Genomic DNA, 13,382 nt, shown 5'->3' on the forward strand with positions numbered 1-13,382 from the left:
CAAGTACAGGAGACACAAATGAAAGGGATGTGTCGTTAGGTGGGAGTGGAAGTGCTGTTGTTTTTTTAAACTTTACAGGTATTATAATATGGTATGATAATATGGATGGTAGATTACAACTTGGTAAAAAGAAAAATCAGATTTAGATTGCAAAAATCTGATTTCCATGGGGTTTTCAAGCGAGAGGTTTTTCCCACAAAGCGAGGTGCACCTGGTCACGCTGCCTGTGCTGGTTCTGCTTGCTTTCCTGCCAGCCTCTCCAGAGGAACAAGATGCTGGACCAATCACTGCAGCTGGTCACGTCTTCATGCTGAGCACTTGTTCACCGGACCCTGGACAGTCTGTTTATTTACGGGGAAAAGACTGCACAAACAAGAAGAGGCTTTCTGCAGGCGGGAAAGCCAGGGTGTTAAATATCCTCCTTCATACGCTCAGCTTCCTTCCTTGAGGAAGGGCCCCAGTGGGAAACCGGAGGTGGGCTCTGTCCAGGCAGGAAGGAGAGTCAGGAATTGGCAGCAGTGGCCTGACCCGATTCCACAGGCCCAGCCTCAGCCAAACTCTGGGCTTCTGCTCTGCATCCTCCTCGGCTCTGCCGACCCACGGTCCACCTGTTCTTGGAGGCCTGTCTCCTCCAGGATGCCTGCCATGCTCACCCTTCAGAGGCAACTGTGGGAAGACCCAGACTGGGAGCCAGGGACTGACTCTGCCCCTTACTAACTGCATGACCTCATACAAGTCAGTTAGCCTCCCCAGCCTCTGTTTTCTCATCCATAAAATAACCCTACCTATCTTTCCGCGCTGCTGGGGGAGTGAATGAGATCGTCATCGTCATGTTGTCTCATTCTGGGCCCCTCACTACTTCCCTGTCTACTGCTTCTCAGTCTCCTTGGCCTGCTCCTCCTCAGCCTGTGCGTCACATTTAACAATTCTTTGCCCTCCTCTCTCCTTGGGCTCCCAGACCTAAATCATCACTCACCACACCCATGCTCCAGATCCATACACCCAGCCACCTCTTGGCCCTCTCCACTTGCATCTCCCACAAGTGCCTCAAACCTGATTTATCTAAAACTGAACGCATTATCTTCCTCTCCAAACTTGGTCCTCATCCAGTGTTCTCTATCCCAGCAGTACCTCTAGCATCCACTCAGTTGCTCAAGCCAGAAACCTGGGGACTTTCCTGGACTCTACTCCAACATCCATGGCCAACAGCAGCAGCAGCCACCTTCCACCATGTGGCCTGGGAAAGAGAGAAAGCAGGACCGAAGCAAGATAGAATGAAGCAAACACAAGAAGCCTGGAAGAGAATAGGAGAGAAAAGACTAAGTTCCTAAAGGGCTACATGCTCTGGTTCTGTTCTTGAGCCCAGAGGCAGTCCCGCCCTTGGCTTTTATGAGACCTCAGGACTTCTGCCAATAACGCCCCCGTTGTCTCTCTTTTTAATTTTTTTGCTTGAGTTGAGTTTCTACACTTGCAAATACACTGTACAAGAGTCCTAATTAATATAAACATATCGTATCATTCAGAATAGGCTAAGTTATGCTGTGGAAATGAACAACCCCCACATTTCGGTGGCTTAACTCTACCACACGCTCTGCAGCAGCAGGGGGCTCCGCTCATTGCAGTCCCTTGGGAAGCAGCCACCATCTTGAATGTTGTTGGTCACTGTGCCAGCGGGAAAGAGAAACCCTAAGGGGTTTGACACGAGCAGTTCAATGCTCCAGCTCAGAAGTGGCATGTCACCTTCGTTCGTAACTCATTGACCAGAACAAATTACCTGGCTCCACCCAATCACAAGGGGGCCGTGAAGTACAATCCTGCCACGTGCCTGAAATATTTGGTGAACGGTGTTAATAACTACCATACATTTCCTGCTGCCTATTCTGTGCCAATCCCTGAGCCTAATGAAACTGAGGCTCAGGAAGGTCTGGCAACTCAGCCACTACACCAGGCAGAATGATTCTCAGTGATCCAGATGGATGGGACAGGCTGCTGAATGAGAGAATGCACTTAAGACGGCTAACACAGTACCTGGTACTAAAAATAAATGCCGAGTAAATGTTTCTTTCCTAGTCCCTGGAGGCATTCAAGAACAGGCTGTATGGTCACTTATCTGGGTTGCTAGCCAAGTACCAGATGGGTAGCAACACTGTGTACAGCCTTCCAACCATGAGAATCTAACTCTCCTTTTCCTGGAATAATTATTTCCCTTCTTGGCAGTAATACTGCAAGGTAATTATCAACTACTCTCTAGCCCCCACATTCCCACAACAGCACTGTTGGCTCCATGGGTGGGAAACAAAGGCCTAGAAAGGATATGGGTAAATTATGGGTGGAAAAAGCACCAATCAACTAATATTAACTAAGTGTCCATGACATATAAGGCATAATGTCCTGAGCTCCAAGTCAGTGTGCACAGCAGGAAAAGAGCATGAGAAAAGGGCTTATACCTGGGACCTAGTCCTGGCTTTGTTGTAATTTACTGTGTGGCCTTGAGTTTCTTCCAAAGTCTTCGTTTCATCTCTGTACAATGAGGAGAAGGGAATATGCCTCTAAAGTCTCTTTCAGCTTGGATAACGGATATAAATTACATGCAGAGTCAAAAATCAAACCTCAGATATGGGAGGACTCACCTTTCTTCCTAGAAGCCAGTGAGGCCACAGAACCCTGGGAGCTCAAAAAGGACTTTAGGTATGATATTATCTAAAGCTGCACTTTCCAGTATGGTAGCCACTAGCCACATGTGGCTATTTGAAGTGCGGCTAGTCCAAAGTGAGGTATGCTGTAAAATACACACTGAATATCTGGATTTAGTATGAAAAAAGGAATGTAAAATATTTTTATATTGACAATATTTTGTGTCAATTGGGTTAATTACAATGTTACTAAAACTAACGTCATCTGTTTCTTTTTACTTTTTTAATGTGGCTACTTCAAAATGTAAAATTACAATGTGGCTCACATTATATTTCTATTGGATGGTGCTTGTATAAAGGGAAACTGAGCCCGAGAGAGGGTAAATGACTTGCCCACAGAGCCAGGACTGGATCCAGGGTCACCTGGCATCTCATTCAAGGCTCTTTCTACTGTAACTGCCTGCAGTAGCCAGTCTCCAAGATGGCCTCTGATGATCCTCACCTCCTATCACCTTGTGTAGTCCCTTCCACACCGAGTAGGATTCACCTATTAGAAGACTGCAGAAATGACTGTGTCATGTCCCAGACTGGGTCTTAAAACACACTGTGGCTTCTACCTTGTCCCTTTCTGGCATCACTTGCTCTGGCGGAAGCCAGTTGCCAGGTCATGAAAACATTCAAGCAGCCTTATGGAGTGGCCCACATGGTGAGGAACTAAGGCCTTCCGTCAACAACCAGCACCAACCAAGCATGTGAGTGAACCATCCTGGAAGCTGATCCTCCAGCTCCAGTCAAGCCTTCAGATGACAGGTGCCCCAGCTGACTGCACCTCATGAGAGACCCTGACCCAGAACTAAGCTTCTACCAAATTCCTGACCCAAATAATATATGAGATAATAAATGTTTATTGTTTTAAGTTATTAAGTTTTAGGGTGATTTGTTACACAGCAAGATAATTAATACACAGCCTTATAAACTTACAGATCTCATATAAGAAACACTTACTTCTATCTTTGGCATTTGTACAGTGTGAGAAATTATTCTTGTCTTTCCCCTAGCCTCTGGCCTAGCTCAGGTTACCTAACTAAAAATGGCTATCAGGCTTGGAGAACCCAACCCAGGAAGACAGGATCCCATTTTATTCTTCAAAAAGGCCTTTCCCTTTTCCTTTTTTTGCAGAAAGTACCCACATTTCTTGAGAAGGAAAAAGCACAACACATCACCTTCACTTGGGCCATCCAGAGATGTGAGTCCTACAACATCAAAGGAACTAGAGCCCAGAATTGCCTAATTAAATACAGTATTGAAGAAGTGATAAATATGTGATAAATGACACTCTATAATATCTGAATTTCTCTAAGCTGAGAAAATGGTGTCAACATTAGTGCTAATGCCTTACATTTATTTATAGAGCATGTGTTGCTTTTCGTAATGTTTTCACATCTACTATATCTGAGGTGGGGAAGATATAAATAAATCAGGATACATATGGAAACAATGGCTGAGAGCTCATGATTTGCTCATAGTCGCATGAGTGAATGATAGGGCCAGGTCTAGAATCTGGGTTTCAGTGACTCCAAGGCAGGACCCCTCAGCTGTGATAACATGAACGTCCTTCAGTTGGGGCTGTCCTCTCAGATCAGCGTGCACTTGTAGGTCTCCTTAAAGGCCTCAAAGAAAAGTGGTATTACTTCATCCACAGTGACGTGCCTCTGGAGCTCCTGACTCAAGGAAGTAACGCCTGTCCCAACCAGCCCGCAGGGCACAATGTGCTCAAACCACGTGAGGTCCGTAGAACAGTTCAGAGCCAGGCCGTGGGACGTGATGTGCCTTCCACAGCGGACTCCTGCAAGACAAGCCAGAGGGTCTTAGAATACATACCCTCCCTCCTCTGGATTCACGACCCCCTCAATGTGATGAAAGAACTGGACTAGATCACTGGTTTTCCAACTTTGTTTCTGGAGCACCCAAGGAGTTGTGCACAGATCGGGGAAGGGGGACAAAATTGGGAGGGATCTGTGGCTCCACAGCAGCTGCACTTATTATGGAGATTCCAGAAAATGTCCTTAACATAGAGATTCTGTTGCTTTAAAAAAAAAAAAAGTCTGAAAACTACCAAGCGCCGTTATTGTCCTGATATTGTGATTCATGGCAAATAACCTGACAATTCACTTCTCGTAAAGAAGAGTGTTGGATGAGATGATCACTGAGGGCCCTTCTGAGGGCTCTGAATGTAAGATGTCAGTTAAGAGGCTTAAAAACGCCCACGCAGCGGGTAGCTCTGATTCAAAGCCGGCGCCAAACACGCCTCCTCCCAGCCCGACCTTGCCCTCACCTCTATTGGTCCGGCCCCGCCTGGCCCCGCCCCCAGCCCCCGCCCCGCCCCGCGGCGCTCACCGATCGCGCAGACCTTGCGCTCTCCCAGCCAGACGCCGGTGTAGGGTGGGGGCCGCGCGCAGGCGCCCGGCAGGCCCTGGAGCTCGCACAGGCGCACAGCGCACGCTTCCAGCGCCGCCACGTGGGTGCGCAAGCGCAGGCCGAGGCGTCGCAGGTCGAGCACCGGGTGGCAGAGGAGCTGGCCCGGGCCGTGGAAGGTGGCCAGGCCGCCGCGGCCTGTGGCGCGCACCTCGGCACCCAAGGCCCGCAGCCGCGCCGCCTCCTCGGGCGTCAGGCCGCCGCGCAGCCCGGCTGTGTACACGGGCCCCGCGGGCTCGCAGAGCAGGAGGGCGCCCGCCTCAGTCCCCGACAAGGCCTCCGTGCCTGGCTCGGCCTGCAGCCGCCGCAACCAGCGCTCCTGCAGCGCCAGCAGCTCGGCGTACGGCACCCGACTCAGCCGCACCAGCCGAACCGCCGGTTGCCGCATCGCGCCGCGGCGTCCGCGGGCTCCGCCCCCTGCTTGGGCCCGGGGGCGTGCCAGGAGGGGCGGGGACTCGGGGGCACGTCGTAAGTGCTTGTTACAGGCTCTTGAGAGACTGTGATCCCAAGACCCAGTACAAGGTGTGACTGTTACATTCATTCATTTCAACAACCAGTATTTAGGGCCTGCTTGTGTCTGCAGGCCCTGTCCTAGGCGCTTGATACAGTGGTGTACAGTGTATGGGGGGGAAAAAAAAAGATCCTGGGAAGCTTAGAGCAGACAATAAGCAAGTGTTAAAGCACTAAGTAAATAAGGTCATTTCACGTATTGATAACTGCCATGAAAAGAAAAACAAAATAGGTTAATGTGTGTCCTGGATGGAGTTCCCCGAGGAAGAGACTTTAAGAAGGAGATGAACTTGCAGGAGGTTTATGGGGGAGAGGAAGAGGTGCTTTCAAGACCATGCTTGTAAGAGAGTGATGGAAGCAGGATCAGGCAGAGGGAGAAGTTGAAATGTGAAACGATCTCAGCAGAGGCCTCAGACAATTCCAAAGAATGTTCTGAGCCTGGGATGACGTTTTGTAGTTGTTCCCAATTAAAGAAGGGAAATTTATATCCTTGCCTTGACCAGTGATAGATAGAGGCTATATCTGGAGAGGCGCTGTAACTTTTGACAAGGCTGCTTCCTTCTGTGGAGGGCAATTCCCAGAGAGGGAATTATGAGCTGTGAGCAACCTACTCCCAGAAGCTGGGGGAATGACTGGCTAGGTCCTGAGGGTGGATCCGGACCACAGCATCCATTGTATTGTATTGGAGTGTCATTTAAACAAATCTGAATTCATTAAGTCAAGTGTTACTGAGTACCAACTATGTGTTAGGCCCATTGCTGGGCAAAGAGAATACACAAGGCTATACTGCCCTGTATTCCTAATAGCATACAGAATCCAGTTTTTATGTCTTCAGTCTATCCTCTGAATCTGTTTTCCAAGCTGCAGCCAAGGATTGTTCAATTGAAAAGAACGAAAAGAAGAAAGCAGAAAAGTTTAGAGAATAATGTAACAAATTACTGTTTACCCACCATCCAGCCTTGTCAAATTTTAATATTTTACTGTTTTTGCTCGGGTCTTTTTTAATTTTAGAAACTAACAAGATCGATCACTCCTATAGGTATCTGAAAGACATTTCATAAATATAGACATAAAAATCCTAAGCAAATATTAGCAAATTGAGTCTAGGAATGTATAAAAGGATTAATACATCATGGTGAAGTAATGTTTATCTCAGAAATGCAAGGTTGGTTTAACATTCTAAAATCAAACAGTATAGTTTACCATAAAGGAGAAAAACTATATGATTATTTTCAATAGATGCAGAGAAAGCAGTTGGCAAAAATCAACAACTACTCTGACTAAAACTCGCAGCAAACTAGGAAGAGAAAATTCACCAATCTGATGAAGGGTATTGCATCAGTCAGGGTTCAGACAATAGAGAAACCACACAGGTAATATTTTAATTAAATTTTTTATTTTGAGAAAATTTAGACTCACATGCAGTTGTAAGGAATATGTACCCTTTACCCAGTTTCCCCCAATGGTAATGTCTTGTCAATGTCACAATGAGGTTGTTGACCTTGATACAGTAAAGATACAGAACATTTCTATCATCACAAAGATCCCTCATGTTGCTCTTTAATACCTACACCACTAATTGACTCCTGGCAAGTACTAATCTGTGTTATATAAATGGAATCATACAGTATGTAAACTTTTGGAATTGGCTTTTCTTTCACTCAGCATAGTTTTCTGGAGACTCATCCAGGTTGCTGCATGTATCAATGGTTTATTGCTTTTTATCGATGAGTGGTATTCCATAGTATAGATGTACCACATTTTGTTTATTCGCCCATTGAGGAATAACTAGTTTATTTCCAGTTTTCAGATATTCTGAATAAAGCTGCTACCAACATTCATGTATAGGTTTTTTGTGTGAACGTTAAGTTTTCATTTCCCTGGAGTAAATGTCCAGGAGTGCAATTGCTGGGTCATATGGTATCTTCATGTTTTGTTTTTCAAGAAAGTGCCAAACTGCTCTCCAGAGTGGCTATACCGTTTTGCATTCCCATCAGCAAGATATATATGAGCGATCCAGTTTCTCTGCATCCTCGCTAGCATTTGGCATTGTCACTATTTTTTGCTTTAGACATTCTGATAGGTGTATAGTGGTATTTCATTGTGATGTTAATTTGTATTTCCCTAATGGCTAATAATGTTGAATATCTTTTCATGTGCTTATTTTCCATCTCTATATTCTCTTCAGTGAAATGTCTGTTCATGTCTTTTGCCTGTTTTCTAATGATTGTTCTTTTTTACTGTTGAGTTTTCAGAGTTCTTTATATTTTCTAAATACTAGTCCTTTGTCAGATATGTGGTTTGTAAATAGTTTCTCCCACTCTATGGCTTATATTTTCATCCTCTTAACAGGGTCTTTTGCAGAGCAAATGTTTGTAATTGTGATCAAGTCCAATTTATCCACTTTTCCTTTTATGGATTGTGCTTTTGGTCTAAGAAGTCTTTGCCTAGCCCTAGATCCTGAAGACTTTCTCCTGTGTTTTTCCCTAAGTTTTGACACTTTGGTCATGTTTTGTTTTGTTTTGCCTATGGATGTCCCATTGCTTCAGCACCATTTGTTCAAAGGCTATGTTTCCTCCATGTAATTGCTTTTACACCTTTGTCAAACAGCACTTGGGCATATTTGTGTGGGCCAATTTCAGGGTTCTCATCCATTGATCTATGTCACTTCCCTCCACTAATACCACCTATTCTTGATTGCTGTAACTAATAAGTCTTAAAATCAGGTAGTCTGATTCCTCCCACTTTATTCTTATTTTTTCAAAATTGTTTTAGTTACTCTAAATTGTTTTAGTTGTTTGCCGTCCCATATAAATTTTAGAATAATCTTGTCTATATCTAAGAAAAACTCTTGATAGGATTTTCATAGGAATTACCTTAAACCTGTCTATCAATTTGGAGAGAATTGACATATTTGCTACATTGGGTCTTCCAGTCCATGAATATGGTATGTCTCATCATTTACTTAGATCTTCTTTGGCTTCTTTCATCAGCATTTTGTAGTTTTCAGCACACAAATCTATACATGTTTTGTTAGATTTACATCTAAGTGTCTCTCTCTTTTTTGAGTGATTCTAAATGGTATTTTAAATTTCTGTGTCCATGTGTTCATTGTGAATATACAGAGGTGCAACTGATTTTTGTATGTTTATCTTGCATCCTGCAAGATACCTTGCTGAACTCGCTTATTAGTCCTAGGAGTATTTTATAGACTCCTGAGGATTTTCTGTGTAGAGTCTTGTCATCTGCAAATAGAAACAGCTCTGTTTTCTTCCTTTCTGTTGTTTAATTTAATTTAATTTAATTCTCTTGTTTTGCCTTATTGCACTGAATAGAACTTCCAGTACAATGTTGAATAAGAGTAGTAAGAGCAAACATCCTTGCCTTTTTCCAATCTTAGGGGGAAAGCATTCAGTCTTTCACTGTTAAGTAGACTCTTAGTTGTAGGTTTTTTGTAGATAATCTTTATCAAGTTGCGGAAGTTTCCCTCTATTCCTGGTTTCCTGTGAGTTTTTATCATGAAGGGTGTTGAATCTTGTCCAAAGGCTTATTTTGCAGTGATTGATATGGTCATATGATTTTTCTTCTTTAGCCTCTTAATGTGGTAGATTACATTGATTGATTTTTGAATGTTGACTAGCCTTGCATAGCTGGAATAAATCCCACTTGGTTATGGCGTATAATTCTTTTTATACATTGTTGTATTTGGTTTGCTAATATTTTGTTGAGGATTTTTGCATCTGAATTTATAAGAGATATTGGTCTACAGTTTTCTTTTTTGTGCTTCTTTGGTTTTGATATAGGGTAATATACTAGCTTCATAAAATGAAGTGGGAAGTGTTTGTCCTCTTCTATTTTCTGGGAGAGATTGTGTAGATTGTCTTCATTCTTCTTTAAACATTTGATAGAATTCTCTGTGAAACCATCTGGGCCTGGAGATTTCTTTTCTGGGAGTTTTAAAACTACAAATTCAATTTTCTTAATAGTTATAGGGCCATTTAAATTATCTATTTCATATTGGGTGAGTTGTAGTAGTTTGTGTTTTTCAAGGAATTGGTCCATTTCATCTAAGTTGTCAAATTTATGTGTGTAGAGTTGTTTGTAGTATTCACTTATTATCTTTTCAGTGTTTATGTGGTCTGTAGTGAAGTCCTTTGTGTCATTCTTGATGTTGGTAATTTGTATCTTTTCTCTCTCTCTCTCTCTCTTTTGTTTGTCAGTCTTGCTAGAGGTTGTCAATTTTATTAATTTTTTCAAAGAATCAGCTCTGTTTCTGTTGTTTTTATATTTTCAATTAGATTGATTTGTGCTCTTATCTTTATTATTTTCTTCCTTCTGCTTGCTTTGCGTTTATTTTGTTCTTCTTTTCCTATGTTTTCAAGGTGGTAGCTTAGATAATTGATTTGAGATTTTTCCTCTTTTCTATTGTGTAGATTTAGTGCTATAAATTTTTCCCTCTCAGACTTTAGCTATATCCCACAAAGTTTGATATGTTCTATGTTCATTTTCATTCAGTTCAATGTATTTGTTTTATTTCTCTTGAGACTTCCTCTTTGACCCGTGGATATTTTAAAGTATGTTGTGTTCCTGTTATCTTTCTGTTACTGATTTCTAGTTTGATTCCATTGTGGGCAAAGAACACACTCTGTATGATTCAATTCTTTTAAATTTGTTTTTTTTTTTTAATGGCCCAGCATGTGGTCTATCTTGGTATATGTTCTGTGGGCACTTTAAAAGAATGTGTATTCTGCTGTTGTTGGATGCAATGTTCTATAAATGTTAATTAGAATCTGTTGGTCAGGGGCCGGCCTGGTGGCTTGCTGGTTAAGTGCGCGCGCTCCACTGCTGGCGGCCTGGGTTCGCATCCCGGGCGCGCACCGACGCACCACTTCTCTGGCCATGCTGGGGCCGCGTCCCACGTACAGCAACTAGAAGGACGTGCAACTATGACATACAACTATCTACTGGGGCTTTGGGAGAAATAAATAAAAAAAAAAAAAAAAAAAGAACCTGTTGGTCAGTGGTGTTGGTGAGTTCTATATCCTTGCTGATTTTCTATCTAGTTATTCTACCAATTGTGAGAAGGATATTGAAGTCTCCAACTATAACTGTGGATTTACCTATTTCTCACTTAGGTTCTGTCAGTTTTTGCTTCACATATTTTGCAGCTTTGTTGTTTGGTGTGTATTCATTTAAGATTGTTATATCTTCTTGGTGAATTGACTCTTTTATCGTTTTATAATATTCTTCTCTATCATGGATAATTTTCTTTGCTCTGAAGTTTAACTGATATTATTGTAGCCACTCCTGCTTTCTCCTTTGATTAATTTTGCATGATATATCTTTTTCCATCCTTTTACTTTCAATCTGCCTTTATGGTTATATTTAAAGTGAGTTTCTTATATACAACATGTAGTTGGGTCATGCTTTTTTCTACTCTGCCAATCTCTGTCTTTTAATTGGTGTATTTAGACCATTTAGATTTAATGTAAGTATTGTTATATTAAGGTCAAGCCTGATATTTTATTTTTTTATTATTATTTTTCTGTTTTCTTTTTCCTTTCTGCCTGTGCTCAACATCATTAATCATCAGAGAAATGTAAATTAAAACCACAGTTTAATGTGAAATGTAAATGTAAAATGTAATGTACAAATGCCATTACACACTCACCAGAATGGCTAAAATTGAAAAGACTGAAAACATCAAGTGTTAACAAGGTTATGGAGCAACCAGAACACTCATACATTGTTGTGGTAGTGTAAAATGGTACAAACACTTTGGTAAAGGTCTGGCATTTCTTATGAAACTAAATATACATATATTCTATGACCCAGTTTTAATCCTAGGAATTTACCCATGATAAATGAAAACATTTATACCACAAAAGATTTGTACAACAAAGTTCACTGCAACTTTATTCATAATATTCCCAAACTGGAAACAGCCCAGGTATCTATCAATAAGAAAATGGTGTGTTATATTCATATGATGTAATACTACTCAGCAGTTAACATGGACAAACTATCTTCTATGAGTAGCATAGTGTGTAGCTCACAACAGTCTCAAGTACTATGACTATGCTAAGTGCTTCATGCATTTTATCTTATTTAATCCTTCCAGCCCTATGAAGTAGTCACTATTATTATTGCTGAGCACATTGTGTATATTTTCTTATTTAATCCTGTCCCATCCTTTGAGGCAGTATTCTGACACCAACTGGTATACGGAAATACAATTTAATTCCAATGCTAAACATCCAAAGTTAGCACCAGACTCCACTGGTCTAAGAGCATAGTTCCCAAAAAGACTGTCCTCACTTCTGATGACAGCTGCGCTTTGGGGGGGGGGGTCCCCCGGCCACCTGCATTTCTGACAAGCTGGCTACAAATTGTGTGGTTCCCATGATCCCCTTGGGTTCAGTAATTTGCTAGAACAACTCACAGAACTCAGAAGAGCACTGTACTTACAATTCCAGCTTTATTATAAAGGATACAAATCAAGACCAATTAAATGAAGAGACACACAGGGTGGGGCCTGGGAGGGTTCTGAATTTAGAGCTTCCATGACCTCCCCACATGGAATCAGGATGCATCGCCCTCCTGGCACATCGATGTGTTCATCAACCAGGAAGCTCTACTGAGCTTTTGTGTCCAGAGTTTTTATTGGGGTTGCATTACAAAGGCATGGTTGATTGACTCATTGGCCATGTGATTGAACTCAATCTCCAGTCCTCCTCTCCCTGGAGATCAGGCTGGCTCAAAGCTCCAACCCTCTAATCACTTGGTTGATCTTTCTGGTGACCAGCTCCCGTACTGAGTCATTCCATCTCTTAGCCAAAACTCAGATTTATGATCCAAAGAGCTCATGATAACAAAGATACTCCTATTACTTGGGAAATTCCAAGGGTTTAAAGTCACCCTCCCAGGAATCAGGGACAAAGGCCAGTCAAATTATTTATTATATAAGAAATAGGCATTATTATTGCCCCCATTTTACAGTTAAGTAGAGACCTACAGAGGTTGCTCAAAGTCACAAAGCTAGTAACTAGCAGAACTAGGACTCAAACCTAGATATGTCTGACTATACTTTTTTTTTATGTCCCCCCCTTTTTTTTTGCAGGGAAAGATTCCCCCTGAGCTAACATCTGTTGCCAATCTTCCTCTTTTTTTTTCCCCTCCCCAAGGCCCCAGTGCATGGTTGTATATCCTAGTTGTAAGTCATTCTAGTTCTTCTATGTAAGCTGCTGCCACAGCATGGCAACTGACAGACAGGTGGTGTAGTTCTGTGACCGGGTAGTGAACTTGGGCCACCGAGGTGGTGAGTGCCAAACTTTAACCACTAAGCCATCAGGGCTGACTCCTGACCACAATCTTGATACTCTTCTCCACTAAATATATTGTCTAAAAGAAAATGCTCACTATTTACTGAATGAATAGATTATGAAAACATCAAAGATGATTCTGAAATTTCTAGCTTAGGGGACTGAGAATGATCAAGGCCTTTCTAAGAACTTCATTGTTGCTAGACAAGTGTATACACTTGTGTAACCACCACACCAATCAATCATGGATGTAGAATATTTCCATTATCCCAGAAAGTTTTCTTAGGCCTAATTGCATCAATTTCCCCTCCCCTCTGCCTCAGGCAATCAGCCATTTAATTGCTGTTACAGTAGGTTAGTTTTGCCTGTTCCAGGGCTTCATATAAACAAGATTATGCAGTATGCACTCTTTTGTGTCTGGCTTCTTTTGCTCAAAAGCTAT

The 13,382-nt window shown here is 42.3% G+C and overlaps 1 protein-coding gene across 2 annotated transcripts; it reads right to left on the reverse strand.

The window, feature by feature from the left end:
* Positions 1-3,520: 3,520 nt before the first annotated feature.
* LIPT2 (lipoyl(octanoyl) transferase 2) lies at positions 3,521-5,496 on the reverse strand. 2 transcript variants are annotated; one of them, XM_004433990.3, is made up of 2 exons: positions 5,031-5,496; positions 3,521-4,479 (listed from the first exon to the last, which is right to left on the reverse strand). In XM_004433990.3, exons 1-2 carry the CDS (start codon positions 5,494-5,496, stop codon positions 4,268-4,270), a joined length of 678 nt encoding a protein of 225 aa, XP_004434047.2. In that variant the 3' UTR covers positions 3,521-4,267. The 2 variants fall into 2 exon arrangements, with proteins under 2 accessions (XP_004434047.2, XP_087289577.1); XM_087433451.1 differs by having other exon boundaries at positions 4,284-4,479; positions 5,044-5,496.
* Positions 5,497-13,382: the final 7,886 nt, after the last annotated feature.

This window comes from Ceratotherium simum, chromosome 7, assembly GCF_057802395.1.
Source record: "Ceratotherium simum simum isolate JZ-2026a chromosome 7, ASM5780239v1, whole genome shotgun sequence".
NCBI classification, from domain to species: Eukaryota; Metazoa; Chordata; class Mammalia; order Perissodactyla; family Rhinocerotidae; genus Ceratotherium; species Ceratotherium simum.